The sequence below is a fragment of the Ruditapes philippinarum genome, unplaced genomic scaffold (genome assembly GCF_026571515.1).
Source record: "Ruditapes philippinarum isolate M1 unplaced genomic scaffold, ASM2657151v2 ctg765_1_1_1_1, whole genome shotgun sequence".
Lineage (NCBI taxonomy): Eukaryota > Metazoa > Mollusca > Bivalvia > Venerida > Veneridae > Ruditapes > Ruditapes philippinarum.
This window is the reverse complement of record NW_026853673.1, coordinates 85,426-103,407: the sequence shown is the minus strand read 5'-3', so window position 1 is coordinate 103,407 and position 17,982 is coordinate 85,426. Positions and strand designations below refer to the sequence as shown.

The 17,982-nt window shown below is 30.7% G+C and overlaps 1 protein-coding gene across 1 annotated transcript; it reads right to left on the bottom strand.

Annotated features, from left to right (window-relative positions):
• Positions 1–1,181: 1,181 nt before the first annotated feature.
• LOC132737496 (uncharacterized) lies at positions 1,182–17,619 on the bottom strand. The gene is made up of 16 exons (XM_060724792.1): positions 17,369–17,619; positions 16,060–16,156; positions 15,345–15,463; positions 14,921–15,082; positions 14,511–14,598; positions 13,674–13,777; positions 12,599–12,763; positions 10,706–10,898; positions 9,456–9,583; positions 8,669–8,827; positions 7,441–7,573; positions 6,991–7,118; positions 6,601–6,744; positions 4,758–4,948; positions 3,956–4,258; positions 1,182–3,811 (listed from the first exon to the last, which is right to left on the bottom strand). The coding sequence occupies exons 1-16, from the start codon at positions 17,532–17,534 to the stop codon at positions 1,649–1,651; spliced, it is 4,443 nt and encodes a 1,480-aa protein (XP_060580775.1). The 5' UTR covers positions 17,535–17,619; the 3' UTR covers positions 1,182–1,648.
• Positions 17,620–17,982: the final 363 nt, after the last annotated feature.

The following is a 17,982-nucleotide window of genomic DNA, read 5'->3' as shown; positions in this document are numbered from 1 at the left end:
AGGACATTATGCAATAGTATGTTAGCTACTTACTAAAAATTGCATGAACAGTACAAAATATGTTGAAAGTTCTCGTTAGTATATACAAGTATTTTTTTCTTTAACAGTTAATCATAAAAGAGGCACTGCAACACATGGTGAATGCAATCGACAATGTTAATGTTGATAAACGTTAGCTTGCGAAACTTATTATAAATATAATTATTATTATATGTAGAATTTTTGGAAACCGATGTTAAAGTTACTTCTTATGATTATCTAGGTAAACAATCGCACACAGTAAAAACATTACTGCTGTTATCATTAATCTATGCTAAACTAAACAGGTCTTATACAAATATTTCATTTTAACCACATTCCGACGTTTATATTTAAAATATTCAGCTTGTTGATTCGCGTCTGAAAAGTCCCTTTTTAAGATAAATGTACCTAAATGATTCCATAAGTCGTTTTGCCGAGAACTAATCAAAGCAAAGCTACAAATGTTCAATTAAATTGATTTATGTTTTTATGCACTCATTCTATGCCACTTTCAACAAATTTACTATAACACACATTTTAAAATGAAAGAATATGTCTTTCGATTGATTTTTGATGTAACGGCTGAAGTTTTTATTTATTCAACACATTTTACTGTTACCTCTATTTCCTGTATTTATGAACTTATTATGATTGTAATATGAACGTCTGCCTTTGCTTGAATAATTTATTTCATATATCAACAATTCAAACTAATATTAATCTATGATTGTGATGTTTCTAAATAAAATGCAAATAATCCCATGATTTGTGAAAATTTATTTTAAAACTTAAAAGACATTAATGCGTTATAATTCCATCATAATGACTACTCTTTTTAAAATATTATTCATTGACAATGTAACATTGTCGCTCGTCCAACAACTGGGTGAAATATATATTAAGCCTGTTAAGCCTGTTCAAAGCGTCATATATGAAATACACCGAAGACTAAGATAGTCAATGCGGTTGAGAACAATCTGTGGAATTTCCTTGTATATGTAATCAGCCTCCATAAAAATAGCGTTAAAGATAGTTTTTGACGTAAATGAAATTGAAGTAACTTCACTGTAAAGTGAACAGATGTGTTGTCTGTTTCGACATGAACTGCCCCCTTTGGAACTAGATACGAAAAATACAACCCAAATGTTAAAAAAGTAAAATTAATTTAAACATAGTTTATTGCATGAAATATAGCATAGGCATACATAGTCAAGAAGACAAGGAAAAAACAAAACAATAAGTAAAAGACACAAAATATTAACAACAGCATCAATATCGTTCAAAGACATTGTATTTAATAAGGAAGTCAATGGTTATTTGTTACAAAAAAGAGATTACTTAGTGTTTAATCAAACTCAGGCAGTACAAATTTAAACGATAACTATACAACGACTGAAGTCATATTAACATGTGTAATCGTTCAAGATAAAGAGTTACGTAGTAGTATTTATCTTTCTTTAGCTAAAGATACGCAATTTCAGAGTGATCAAGAGTTCAATAATATGATAAAATGTGATATTTACTTAAAGACACGAGAAAATGAAGTCACGAATAGAACATTATTACACAACATTCAAAACGCAAACCCAATGTATTATGCTCATATAATTCACATAACTTCTGTAGGTCAATAAGCTTGTACCATCGTAATGAATAATGCTAGAGACATTACCGTAGTCACTAGCAAATAAACTATGAAGAAAATAATGTCTGCACAGGAAACAAGATCCGGCCAAGAAAGGTCTTCCTCCTTGTCACCGTTTTCTCCTAGACTTTCTGTAAGACTGCTACTTTTAAACTCATCACTCGAATGGTCATTGCTGTGATCGGACTCACTGTCTTCTTTAAGTCTTTTTTCTTGTTCATTATCATCTTCATCATAAGTATCAAAAAGTAAGTACGTGTTGTTAATTTGGGAAACCGCGGATGATCGTCTTGTCCTACTAACAAATGATAAAGGCCGCTTGCTTAAAACAGATACAACTCTATTACTTTCTCTTGTTAAAACGGGTCGGCCAAATGAAACCGACAATGCCCTCCCATTTCTTGTTGTAGCACTTCCGAGCCCTCTGTCTGACACGCTTTTGCTTAAAAATATAGCTCCATTTTCTGTTGCTGACATTGGCCTGTTCATTTTAACATCATCTGCCGTCAGGGGTTGCAGCTCAGTTATTTCATCAATTAATGAGCCCGACTGTTGTTTTTCTTGCACGACGTCTCCACTGCCAATTCTTTTATCGCGATGTCCGTGTAATTTATCTTGAGAGGTTTGAACATATTTGCCAACAGCTTCTGCGTCGTGTTTATTCGCAAGTTCATTTCTTTTAAATTCTTTTACGTTTTGAGAGTGAGAGACTTCAACAGTAAATGTCTGAGCGTTTTCCGGTGGCAAAGAATAACCATTTTTATCGGAGTCTGTAGCCTGTAGTTCGTATTGATTATCTGCATTGTTTTTCGGAAGTTTACTTTCTGAACCTGATGTCAAATAACAGCCATTAGTAACAGACGTGTCAAATTCTTGGTCAAAAAGAGAATCGATGTCCTCCTTGTTTTCTAAATTAGTTTCATTTTCTAAAGTAAAAGATTCATCAGACAGGTTTTGTCCCATCGGTGAATGGGATTCCGAATCAAAAAGCGAATCGACATCTTTCTTGTCATTTTTCAGTTTGGAATCCTGTTTGCATGTATGAGGTTTCTTTGATGTTTCTGAATACGGGTCGAATGCTATATTTCTTTCTTCATCATTTGTTTCATATTTGGACTGTGGTTCGGAAGAATGGTGTATCATCGATGTGTCTGATTCTTGTTCAAAATGCGAATCGGTTTCCTTACCATTTTCTTCATTTGTAGGGTGATCGGAAAGCTCTTCTGGTGTTTCTGAAGTCAGAGAGCTGCGGGAATAAACGTTGTCATTTTTTGATGTAAAAGGTTCTTCAGTGGTAGTTTGAACATCACTAACTGGTGAATGAATTTCGAATGAAGGTGTATCAGAACGTCTCATCAATGAATTTTCTTCGAATAATGTAGTCTGGCGTTCAAGAGTAACTATATTATTTTTTCGATTCCGAGGCATGGCGAACCGTTCTGAGTTTTTTAAATCGTAACTTTCAGATACATCAATATCATCATTTTCATATGTTTCTGCATGTTTTGAGGTAAGGAGAGGACTTCTATATCCACTTTTTTCTTTTGGACTCTCTTTTCTGTAAGGACGTAGTTCCACTACCTCGGTTTTAAATTCTGTATTATCTGCATCGTCACACAGAACCAGTGATTCTATCTTATTTACAAATGCTATAAATTTCTTCAAGCGTTTTGGTATTGGAAACATCCTTTCATCAAATGCTATAGCTCGAATTTCTAGCGTGCTTATTATTAGAGCTATTGCACTCAATATTGTCATTGCCAACACATAAACAGCGAACAGGGAAGTTGTGTCCGAATTATTTGGCAAAGACTGATTGTTGATAATCAAAAGGACAACCAGGGAAAGAAATATTGTTATGCTATATCCTGTTTTCTCACCAGATTCACAGGGGACTGCAAATACAAAAACGTTCATATAAGCCAACATAATGATTGGAATTGTCATGTAGTAAGTCACGTATAATGAATTCCGTTCTAAAGTAATGTGAAACTCCACAATTTTATGAAGGCTGTTAACCATTTGCTTTGTTTCAGTTGAAATTAAACGCCATTCAGCGTTTTCTTGGAAGTTTGGATGCATCTGCAGCCCAAGCTTTCCTAGTACTGTAATTACTTGACTGTCATCACTTGACCATGTGCCAAACTGAAATAGAAATAACTTGTGCTTTTTAAACCGTATGGTTGTATAACTTGTTCTTAGAAATAAATGATTCGCACAATAAATGTTATCATGGCATTACTTTTGACAATAAAATACTTATGCATTAGGTAACTTTTTAATACATACTTTTAAAATACATATTTGTCTGTCATAAGGGTAATGGGTCATATCAACATGACAGACAGAATCCATAACCTGGTAAGGTTTCCATATACATGATCCATTATAATTGATGTCTATAAACATGAACTTTGCTCCCATGGCTGTGATCTTGGTGAACCCATTTATCAATGCAATGTCCGGCTTCCAAATATCGTTTTGAGGAAGAAGAACCTGAACGACACCTTGTCGCTTGGTAGGGTCCCATGTTAGACTTGGGTCTTCCCATGTCACTACAAATTGTCCGATAGATGTCAGCTTCTGTGATACCTACATTAAAAGTTATAACGGATTCAAATGATGCCATGAATTTAAATTACAAATTTGAATTTAACTCATTTAATATGTATATGTCTTGTTCATTGTTTATTGTTTGAAATCAATGAAGGTAACACATTTTATCTGAACGGAACGTTTATTTCAATTTCGTTTTAGAATCACGGATTTGTCTATTGATTTCCTTAGCATGACAATATGAAATGAATAACGACCATCTATGATCAAATATATTCAAAGACGTTATGTGTCTTTAAAAGTTTCTGTTATGAAAATCTCAAATCTTGAAAAGTTTTATATATTATATTTATCTTTTGTTCTTTTATAGCTTTAATTTGTTTAGTTTTTATAACTCTATTAGTGTAGTGCTAGTGTAACTCTCCAGGAATGATGGTTAGGAAACTACCCGCCTATATTACTGAAATACTGTTTGGAAAAGGCGTACAATGAAACAAACAAACAAACAAAAACAATTATTCTCGTGAAATGTTACCTCGTCAAGTCCGTTTATTCCAACGAAATAGAAGTCAACAACTGCTCGTACTGGTTCACTAAAATCTCTTACTGGTAGATTTTCGTTTGAGTAATTTGTTAGCATTTCTTTAACCGCGTCGACAACAGCGCCAACTGGGGGACCAATCGTGGTTGTTGATGTCGTGTCTGCGACTGGCACTGTCTTTTCCTCTAACAGGAAAATAGATAACACATTATGAGATCTAAAGACATATTAATTGGGGTTTTAAAGATGCATTCTGAGAACAAATACAGTAAGTTTAATTTCATTGTTCCGCTCTCAAAAAACGTACACTTCCGCATAATTTTGTCTCACATTATGGTAAATAAACGATCTTAGATATAGTCAATGCTTTCACAATGTGTATCGTTTGATAAACAAGCAATTATCATAGTATTGCAAGCAATCCATAAGTCCCCTACCGGTTAGAACCCAGCAACATTTTGAAGGGCCATTGACTATTCACTTATGTCTCTTTTTTAAGTAAATATGTTGAAAAAGTTCTTTAAAAGTGATCACAGGAAACATTTTTTATGTACAGACAGACAGACGGACTGAAGGACACTCAAAAGCTATTTTTTAAACATCCCTGTTATCAAAATATAACATTTTTAAAAGCAAAATTCTTAAAAAGGAGATGACTCTTGAAATAAAAATGCAAGACGTCATACACCATGTGAGTGTAACAAAGAACAATTAGTAATGGAGGTGTTGATAATGAATGTTTATTTTGAATTTGAAGTAGAAGAATGTTAAAATTATATGTTTTTCATGAAAATTCTAAGTTCAAGGGAGAAAATTCTAATAAATTTTGTGCTAGAGTTGTAAACCTTGTCACATATGATGAAGTTGATGACTAGAAACTTATATTAAATTTAAAGTTTGAATAAAATTCCTTAAGAAATAAAGAACTTATAGTGAAAAAACGTAAAAAACTAGAATCAGAAATCTAGAAATTCAGTCTATTTGTTGCCATAGCAACCAGAATTTCCAACATAGGAAGAAAAGAAAAGAATGTGCATAATTTCCAGACTGCCATCTACCCATATTTCAAGTTTCAAAAAAATATTTTCAGTACTTTTTGCGTTATCACTGGATCCAGGTTACGTGTAAAATTTGCCATATTTTCAGTCTATTTGTTGCCCTAGCAACCAAACTTTTCAACATAGGAAGAGAAGAAAAATACGTGCATAATTTTCATACTGCCATCGATCCATTTATCAAGTTTCATAAAAATATTTTCAGTACTTTTTGCGTTATCGCGGGATCAAGTTTTATGAACGGACGGAATGACGAACGGACAGACAGACATACATACTCACAGAATGGTACTAATGTGACTTATCCTTTGATCTTTTTGACCATTTTAAGTCTAGTCACACAAGGCTTAAAAAAGACACACAAGTAAAAACGGAATGAATAGGATCAAATAGAGAAAAAACAGAAGAGAATTTTCAAAGGGATTTACTGTTACCCATTGTTCTCCAAGTTACACAAGTACCTCTGGGTTCGTACGGACGGACGGACTGACGGACGGACAGACGGACGGAGGATAAACCTAAATTCCCCTCCAGTAAACCAGTAGGGGACTCATAAGATGTCATATATAAGAAAAATGAATTTCAAATTGATAGTAATCAGTATATAAAACTACTATGGTATGCTTTAGTATGCATTCGCAAGCATTTATATTTTACAATGTTTTGTAGTACATACATTATGATGTATCTCTACTTTTGGAAAAAGATGAATTATATCAGATTTTTTTAATAGAATATGTATAAACAGTTTTGAACTACTCATTTTATTCAAATTCCCTTACCGGCATAATAATTTATCAAAAATCCTGATTGTGTAATATAACTATCACTATGGAAATGAAGAAGATATTCTTCACCGTCAAGGTTCCATTGTTTCTTCCAGTAGCCACATACAGTATCTTTGATACCATCTTTTATACATGGCCCTTTTTAATTAGAAATAAGAAGTTTAAACTATTTATTTTGAAGAACAAAGTTTAAAACGTTTAAAGACATAAATGACGAAGCACATAAATGTATTAAAATACTTTAAACTAAATATTAATATTTCAAAAACATTCGTTTTTGTATAACACATTAAAAAGTCAAGAGAAAACTAATCAAATTGTTTTTAAAAATATATGCTCGTTTGATAAACCATGAAAGGTTAAGCACAAATATGAAAATATTACCATCATACAAGACGAGTCGATCATAGATACAGTTATATGATCTCTCAATACTTATGCTGATAATGTCAAGGACGATCCTGTAACCTGTGGTGTTAGCGTTGAAAAACAACCAAAATACCTCTACGTTTCTGTAAACAACCAAAAGCATATGCCATTAGAACGATATATATACTAAATTTCTTCAAGGAAAAGGGAAAAATCAAACAAACATTACTCTCATAAGCATATTGCCTTTGAATGTGGTTTTAATGACTAAGTTTTCTGTAATTAAACTTACCAGTAAACGAAACTAAATTTGCATCAAGGGATCATTAAAATGTATATATAAAAAAGAAAAATAAACTTATCAAGACTGAATGTTTTAAATATATATTTATAATGTATGTAAAATATTTTATGAAAAAGTACGTTGCAAACGGACAATACTTTGAAAAATGATAATTATTATACAGAGGGTAGTCTGATGTTCCAAATCCTGGTGACGATATATTGTTGATATAAGTATAGTTGTTGAAAATGTAGTTTTCCAATCTATTATAAAGCACGGCTTCTGCGGTATAATCCGCTTTACAACCTGGATAAGCTGAAAATAAATGTAGAAATGGAAAGGCACTGTGTATATGATATAACACTATCTCGACCATGTGATCAGTATTCCAAAAAAACAAATGACATGAAATCTAAACACTCAGTATGTTATTGTCATATTTACGTTTTTTTGCTATCTTTCCAGAAATATTTATAATTATTTCCTAGATTTAAACATAAACATGTGCTCTATTAGCGCCTAAGAAGCGAAGAACGAAAGTCAAAGGTATATTATTTTTATAATGTTTGACATTTTAATACAAAAGATTTATTTAACAAATAAAACGTGGCCTAGAGGGCAATATGCAAGTTTACGGACTGATTGGTCAGACTGTGGAAGGTATATGGCCCGAAGCGCAGCTGAGGGACATATACCTTCCTAGGTCTGACCATTGCATTTGCCCGAAAGGCCATGTTTTATTTGTTATATTTTACCGAATCTAAATCCTTTCATCCCTTTTGTTGCTGCCATTTTTATTATAATTTGCATTCAAATAATAATTTATATGTTCAGTGAGTGAATATCTCAAAAACTTGTACGATTTTTTATTATTATTTTCAAGCGATGCAGCAGAAATATCATGCTCTTCTTTTGTCATTAAATTTTTGTTAATCAAATTAAACAGTCAAAAAATTTCCACAAACCGTATAATAAAAATTTATAATCAATTTAAAGACAAATCATGACTTTTGATCAACATTTTATAAATTTATGCGAAACAAAACAATAAATTTAGCAAAAAGAATTATTTAACAACAAAATAAAATATAATACCTCATTTGCATACGCCCTTCTATATTTAATATGACGTCATCCAGTCCATATAAGAATTATGGACCGCCCCCGGTCTGTATGCGGTTTATGGACCAGATGACGCCATATCAAATATAGAAGGGCGTATGCAAATGAGGTATAATATAATAAAATATATAAATTCAAATCTAGTACATATGATTGTTTACTGTCCAGGAATCTTTGTCAGTCTCTTTTAAAATTTTAAAAGTCTTTTAATCTTTACGATCACTTTCATGTTCTTGTTTGCCTTTAAGTGTAATTATATATACAAAGAAATTCTTAACGTATACATACTGTTGTCAACCGCCCTTATTCTAATTTTAAACCCAGCTTTTTGTATGATATAGTCTGAGTTGAAGACGATCAACATTTGAGTGCTTGAACTTCTATAAACCGTGGGTGGTCGAATCAATCCACAAAACTTGTTTAACATTGTGTCCTTTGTCGAATTACCTACAACGTAATAGGCTTAATCTGGATTTTAGAATATATTGGGTTTTCAAAGCTAATGTGTACGATATTTATTGATATTAATATTTTTTGGGGTATTAAAATATACATCTTTTGAAATAATTTCCTAAAATTTCTCAACCCTTACATCTGTAACATATGTTTTTTCACTAGAATCATATGGTCGATTTTCTAAAGATTTCCATCATATACGTTTCTGTTACCTAACACACATGGACATTGAACGAAACAGAATAAAATGTTCCGGAACCAAATCAAATTCTGCTATTTAAGTAGGACATTATCCATTAATCAGTAATTTTGTGCGTGCGCCATTCGTTTTTAGGCAATTCACTGCCATTTTAATACAATCATTTGGTAATTATTTATTATAAAATTTCATATCAAAAATTCAAATAATAAATTTTGAAGGAGATATATAGCTTACGGTGACTCTAACACTTTAGTCATATTCCTACAAATCCCTACGAATCATTGAAATATTAAAGAAATATACGGCACACCAAAAAAACATTCACGATATTCTACATGAGAATTTCAAATTTAAGAAAACGTTAAAGTATTACGAATGTTTCTTTAATTGTTAAAATACAAAACAAAATCCTCATACCGTCGTAAAAGATGACATAATCATAGCGACAGTATGTATTTCTTTCAATACCGTATGTGTCATCATCAAAATAGGCTTCAACTGCAAAGTTGTCAGGTGCGGTGATGTACCATCTACAATATTTGTTACTGAAATAGACAAGGGTCATTAAGTTAAACCCCATGATTCAAGTAAAGCTCTGTTATGGTCAAGTTACACGATCATTCTTTAATCTGCATCTTATAGTTTCACTGATAATAGAAGGTCATAATTATTTTGTCCATCATTTTATGGTTAAGTGTTACAATGTATCCACAAATCTTTTGATGGAGAAACAAACTCTTCAAACAACTATAATTTACATTTGACATTTGCATCAAAAGACGCAACTCAATTTCTGATGCAGGAAGTTCATTTCTCTTAAAGATCGTTGCAGAAACACAATGTTCAATCCCTGATTTAACATATTTTGATCCATTAGAGCTGGATGTGATTGAATAATTTTTAAAAGAGTGGAACGAAATAACAGGCAGTTTAAAAATTAATGCACCAAGTTTCTGTGAACTTTCTTTTTCTACATAAAATTGTATCATGGTTCGCTTTTTCATTGTTAACAAAAACTAAGCTCTATAGCTATTTTCAATATAAACGACGAATTCAAGTAATATTCGTGACAACGATATGTATTAAAAGCAAAGTTTAACATAGTTATATTGATTTCGCTTCATATGTAGACGCCACAATACTAAAACTTTAATTAGAATTAATGTTGAATTTTCATATATATATGATCAATGTTTAACAGTCTCCACTGAAGTTCTTTTTTAACATGACGTGACAAAAATATCTTTTCGAGATAAATGTTACAGTACCATTAAATTGAGATGTTTGCAAGATATAACATCAATCGCATAATTCGTTTTTTTCCAAAAAAATCGTTGTCATTGTATTAACAAGAGAAAGGCGTTTAAACGCTTTGAAAAAAACATCGGACTAACAATGAATATAAAAATCCAAATTCCGAACAAGAACAATATATAATAACTAGTATATTTCTTAATTTCCTTTGCATATATTCCATTTAGAGGTTTCTATGTTTTTTACTTTATAATAACATATTTTTAGGCCTCTGGACCTCCTTTATTCAACATCCTTATAATCCATATAAAATAATTCTTATTCTAATTATACCATATCAACATTCCTAAATACATGTTTGTTGAAAATCACAATAATATAAGTGAATGGCCATAATTGTAAATAAAATTAACCTTGGATATGCTCCACTTTCATAATCAGGCGAATATATGTAGTCAAAGTTTGGTGATATTGATGCAGCCAAGAACGCTCCGGAAGCCGTGCAATTATCAAATATATTAGGGGTCAAGGTTGTTGTTGGAGAAGCCGTTGTTGTTGTAGGAACTGATGTTGTTGTTGTCGGGATAGAAGTCGTTGTTGATGTTACTTGAAATGTTAGACAATAAGTTGAGATGAACTACAGTTAAGACTTTGTGTTAATTCAAAAAGGGAATAACGATTTCATCATATATTTTTTGTATTTTTTTCAGTACATAATGCAGAACTCATAACCATATACAAAATATAAAGTGATACTGGACTAATTAACACAGAAATCAAGCACCTAGTACCGTCCGTTACAGTACACATATTTACAGTACTCATTAAAAAAATTCAAGTACTGATTTAAAATATACTAATTAACAAAGTACGTACTTACGAAATATCAATTTGATTTGACTAAATGTGAAGAACTTATTAACTCAGCACAATTCATAACAGTGCTGACTAACTCATCCGCTAGTGTGCAGAGTTCCAAAACATCGGAGCACACATTTATTCATATTCGCATTTTCACGATACTCCTTCACACACTTATTCCCTTGATCTCATTTACAATGTAACAGTTCCTTTATCATGTTCAAATTACACATATTAACATGACCAAAGCGCTTATTTCAAAAGTAATTAACATAATAAATAGAGAAGTACACATGTCGTGCTTTTAGTTTTGAACTAGCCGTTGAGTTTAACATATTATGGTGTCAAAATACATATACCACCAGCATCAATCAAAAAGGTCTGGCCATGGCTGTCTTATATTGTTATTTTTTAATTTATTGTACTATACGGATTAAATATAAGTTCACTTCAACTACATGTGAATCAAAAACACCTTCTAATATAACCGAAAACCATTATTATATTTTACAGTCACAATAATTATATAAAACTAAGTTAGCAATATCTAAGTTAATTTTCTCAATATATTATACAAATTCTTTTACAATATATGGTACCAAAGTAGCCATTTATGGAGACAGATATGCTTATGTGAATCTGAATTATATATATATCTATTCATTTTATGTTTATGTTTTAATGTATTGAACCGAAGTAGCAGTATATAATATGATTATCACATTATTTTATACCATTTCTTCAATATATGATATCAAAGTATCCATGTACGAAACCAGATGTCCTTATATGGGACACATCTATCAGTATATTAATTTATTTTCGCAATTTATGAAAGCTTTACATCAATGTATTGAACCAAAGAAACAGTAAAATAGTCGATTTTCACATTGCTTGATAGTAATTTTCAATACTAAATTTATTGCACGAGTTGAATAAAATTATATTATGCGAGCCTCTGGCGAGCATAGTATTATTTTATTCAACGAGTTCAATAAAATCAGTAATGAACTTACACGAATTTAATATTCTATTTATCACATACCTTAATTAAAGACAGTTTAAAGTGAAATAAGAGTCATTTTTCAAAGACGCGCCTATAGTATAACGCTAACATTTAACGCGACTTTACACTATGTTTGTATAACGTTAATGATACCACGTCAAAATATATGCACGGCCGTGCAATACCATATTTACGGAGTTGCAAAATCGGCACGGGTATGTATAAATGAATATATTATATATGTATCGATAATTCGCTTTCTAATAAGGGCAAATAAATGGCTAAATTGGTTCCAAATACAAATTGATGTTCTATAATGTGAAAATAAGCTAATATGCTGCTACTTCGGTTCAATACATTGATAAAATGGTACTTATAAGTTTTTTTCATTTACTTAAGAGTCATAAACAAGAAAGAAATAATAAAACAACAACATTACCTTGACTTTCTCCGTACACCAACATAAAGCCATAATAATCATTTGGTTGATCAGTCACTCTATAGGCAATATAGCCGTCGGTACCTGTCGTCGTAATGTTGTCAAACGTGTATGTAAGCGCAGTGTGACATAGTTCCTTTAGCTTTGGATCGGAATCGGATAGACCTAAATGGACACAATTTTATATGTTATATGTTTTATGTTTGTTTAATAAATAATTTTTTACATCATTTCAATAATAAAGTTTCTAAAATATCTAGCTTCCGTTAAATAACTTGAAATCCATTGCAAGTAATAAAAGACATTCAATAATTGTAAAATATATAAAACATGAACGTTAAAGACCACAACACGCTATATTGCCTACTCAGTTTTATTTGGCCTAATTTTTCTCAATTTATTTTAAGTAAACCCCACCCAGCATCGTCATCAACGGAATGCAACATGAAGATAAAAATGGCAAAAGTTAGAGATTACACCAGCTGTTCATATGAATCGTTAATTTAAGACATTTGTGTCAATAAATAAAAAGCGGAAAGAAGTCCTCAAGTAAAATAATTGGCAACTTTGAAGAGGTGATCTGAAGTCATATAGCCTGCACAGATATGCGTCAAATGAAAAGTTTAGAAGGCAAGAAAACATATATCAATAGTAAATAAACAGTTATATTATTCAGGTAAAAATCTAACATTGGTGAAAAATTTACATACCACAAACACAACAAAACTGTCGTGCTCAACAATAAAAAATATCACTTCTCTGATTCAAAGTACAGGGAACAAGACAATGCGACAACAAAAAGATAAAGAAACCTGTCGTGCCATGGACGGTAGTGATACCTTCCCATCAGTATTTAGGGAATTTAATGTTCAAGTATAAAAAGTGATTTACTTTAGAATTAAATAACATCAGCAAATGTGGTTGAAAATCAATTACCGTGGACAAATTAAATTAAGACAATTATGAACCACAAATTTGAAACATTTTATGGAAATAGTGTAGTATGCTGCAAATATGATGCATATTATTAAATTTTAAATCAATTTTCTCTGAAAGTTAAAATAAAAATTCAAACCGTCGTAGAACGTTATGTGGCTCTGAAGACAGCCTCCCAAATCCAGGAACTTCAATTGAAACAAAATTGCTGCTGAAGATGAAAATGTCCAGGAACAAATACTCCTGTAGAAGAAAGTTAATTTATTTAATATATAAAATTCGATATGAAATTATTATTTGTTACGATTTTGTTATGATTTTTATTATAATTATCTATATTTATTATAAAAACAGTTTTTCTTAAAGATGTTATAATACTCCACTTAATCGATAAATTTACATGTCGAATACATTTATAACTACTTATCCCAGTTAAGGATAAAAGTAACTGACAAATGTTCAGTCGGAATGTATAATAGAATTGAGTTGGCTTTTTCAATAACATTGTTCGAACCTATCTACCCCCTAAAATGATTCAATGAGTAAAGACACTAAAGTTTTCAATGTCTAATTTTTCAAACTACTCAATATTGTCTTCTGCCGGTCATTTAATTACATTTTATTGTGTTTATGGTCATATTGATAGGATAAGAAGTTCTTTCATTTTGACGAGTGTCCTGCCATTCTTATGTTTAAGTAATTCAGTTGTTGTTTTAATCAATTACATTTCAAGCTCACTGCAGTGAATAGTTGATAATAATTCTAAATAATTAAAACAGACTGAGAAAATGGGTTTCAAGAATGTGTAGCAGATTTTAGCAAAATTAGTTGTTGAATATGATCGAATATGACTGTTACTGATGGAAACATTTCATATGTCAAGATTTTTTTGTTTCAGATTTTGATGTAAGAAAATCCATAGAATCGACTAAAATTACTTTCATGAGATTCAAAGTAAACAGTAAGCGTGACTCACGCGTTATAAGGCTGTGGCAAATTTGGTGACATAAATACTTGTTCTTGCGAGGTTACAGTTAAGGTGGTTCCACATGCTGCTTGGTTGTCTAAAAGAGAAAATAACTTTTATAATAATGACGACTAGAGGTGCACATCATCATCATCATCATTATTATCATCAACAAAATTACCATAATCATCATCAACAACCTCACCACATCCACCACCAAATTCACTATCATTATCATTATGATCATCAGCATCAGCTGCTACATTTACCATTATCGCAATCTTCATAATCAGCAGCAGGTTCAGAAGCATCAGAAACAATGACAATAAATAAAAAAAAACAGAATCAGTAACGACAGATGGATGGAAGAAAATATATCTTATGTCATTTCTTTTTCATTTTTCAAGTATGATACATACCTGGATTACTCGTGAAAAAGAGGATCTGGAAGCCTCGATCCACTTCAGCATCATCATTTGAGAGGAATGTTATATACAAGGCACTGGTAGTACTTACATAAGCATTGAAGGAATTAGCGTTTGCTTCATACATCGTTTTCACAGGGGTAGTAGAATCGTCAGCTTAATAAAGAATAATATAAAGAAATATGAGTAAATTGTACCACATCTATGAAAATATAAAGTAATCTGTTCTTTGGACAATTTTTAAAAAAGGTCATTTTTAAAGCTTTTTACAAATCATGAAATGATAAGTTTGATTATCAATTCTAAAAATAAACAAATGTTTGATCCTATTATGTATAATTTAATCAGTTTAAAATCAAATGAAGTTTAGTATTATAAATTAATTTATAAGTTAATTATTTTATGAATTCAGTCTTACATGAATCATATACATTGAGATAATCCACGGTTGTTCCTGCCATTTTGAAATCCTCAACATTGATAATAATCTTATCGTCAACAGTCGGTGCCTCTATACGCCATGAGCAATTTGTGTTACTGAATAATAAAATATTTCTGAAATATTTTGTCTGGAAATAATTCATTTTCTAATAATTATTGTGATCATAAAAATAGCTACACATGCGACTGTTTGCAAGAAGTACACGCAGATAAGTTGTTGGTATGTTATCGGAAAGTAAAAGTTATGTTATATGCAGTCTTAAAATTTTTTATGAGCATATAATATTGTGAAAAAGAAGATAAATTTACTCTCATTGAAACTCCAATGTTGATTCTGACACATGTAAGCTACATTAACCAGATATACAAGTATTTAATGAATAAATAATTTATTTTTAGATATCAATAGAAGCAACAGATAATTTCCAACCAAAGATTGTTCAAACTATAAAGACATATTACATAACGATGTCGGACATAATGGTTAGTTTTGCATACAATTTTAGAAAATAAGATAAAAATTTCTCAACGATTTGACTCAGTGATAAATTTATTTGGTAACAGTATGTATTCTGCTTGCTTCTGAAATAAAAATACACATCACTTATATAACTTTCCACAGGTTACATTGGTATGTGAAATTGACATGGATAAATTAAGTGATGTTGGGAGATGGGTCTTTAACAACTTACGGGAGATAATTTGAAGGATAGTTAGGAGACGTAAAGTACTGCGGAGAAGTTGATGATTGTAGTACTAGAGGTCCAGTACCATCACATTGACTGCTGACTGTGGAAAATAAACAATAAATAAATAAATAAATAAAAAATAAGTAAGTAAAGTAAGTACGTAAGTAAGTAAGTAAGTAAGTAAGTAAGTAAGTAAGTAAGTAAGTTAGTAAGTAAGTAAGTAAGTAAGTAAGTAAGTAAGTAAGTAAGTAAGTAAGTAAGTAAGTACGTAAGTACGTAAGTAAGAAAGTAAGTAAGTAAGTAAGTAAGTAAGTAAGAAAGTAAGAAAGTAAGTAAGTAAGTAAGTAAGTAAGTTAGTAAGTAAGTAAGTAAGTAAGTAAGTACGTAAGTACGTAAGTAAGAAAGTAAGTAAGTAAGTAAGTAAGAAAGTAAGAAAGTAGGTAAGTAGGTAAGTAGGTAAGTAAGTAAGTAAGTAAGTAAGTAAGTAAGTAAGTAAGTAAGTAAGTAAGTAAGTAAGTAAGTTAGTAAGTAAGTAAGTAAGTAAGTAAGTAAGTAAGCAAGCAAGTGTTTTAAGTAAGTAAGTAAGTAAGTAAGTAAGTAAGCAAGTGTTTTAAGTAAGTAAGTGTTGTAAGTAAGTAAGTAAGTTAGTAAGTAAGTAAGTAAGCAAGCAAGTGTTTTAAGTAAGTAAGTAAGTAAGTGTTTTAAGTAAGTAAGTGTTTAAGTAAGTAAGCAAGCAAGCAAGCAAGCAAGCAAGTAAGTAAGTAAGTAAGTTAGTTAGTTAGTAAGTTAGTAAGTAATTAAGTAATTAAGTAAGTAAGTAAGTAAGTAAGTAAGTAAGTAAGTAAGTAAGTAAGTAAGTAAGCAAGCAAGCAAGCAAGCAAATAAATAACTAAATGAATGAATGAATAAATAAATAAATAAATAAATAAATAAACGATATCCAAATCGGGCATATTTTGAACAAATAGAACGACTGACTTTCTGTAGGCTAGTAGGGAATCTTCCTCGCATGTAAGAAATCAAGATCCCTTACGGTATTCGAACCCACAGGGATTGCAAAATGTTTGCAAATTAACATATAGAATGCCATTATCCTTCAATATATTTAATATTTTATAAATTATTATACTAAAATATATATTAAATAAATTAATTATTTTCTTTCTTGTACCCTGTACAAGTCATGTTTTATGATAAATTATTTTGGAACTTACTTCGTTCAAAAGAACACTTAGATTTTAGACTTTAAACAAAACAATAACAAAAATGAAAAAACAAAAAAAACAAAATAAAACAACAACAAAAAACATACCGTCATGTATAATCAATAAACTTAATATAAAAACATTAAAAATCCGCTTCAAATATGTTAGATCTAACATTATCACAGCTTTTTTAGATTGTCTTAACAAATAAGTTACTATGTGTATTTTGGCTGACTTCCTGCAAAATATACAAACGTTTAGAAATTCAGGCATGCTAAGGCATAACAATAGCGGCGAAAGGAATTGATTTACTTTTCAAACTTGGTTAGCATTTAACATATACACATTTTTTATGAATAGAAAGTGTTCAATTTTTAAGTTCTCGTGTCATTTGTTTAAAAACAAAAAAGTTGTTCTACTTTTTAGTCATGAAATTTAATAAATGTTGTAAGCCATTTGAAAATTGACTATGCACAGATACGTACACACTTTCAAAGTTCGTATAGATTTCTGTTTTAATTGCTTTAGATAATAAAATGAAATTAACGAACAATAAAGTCACTGGACCTGTCATGTCAGGTGTCATTTGTCATACAATCGGAGACGTTTTTGTATTCTACATTAAACATTCTTTGGGTTTTTTTTGCGGCTTTAATGTTAAATACAGTAGTCTTAAAATAAAAAAAATCGTTATCGCATTGTGCCAAAATATGAACTCTTT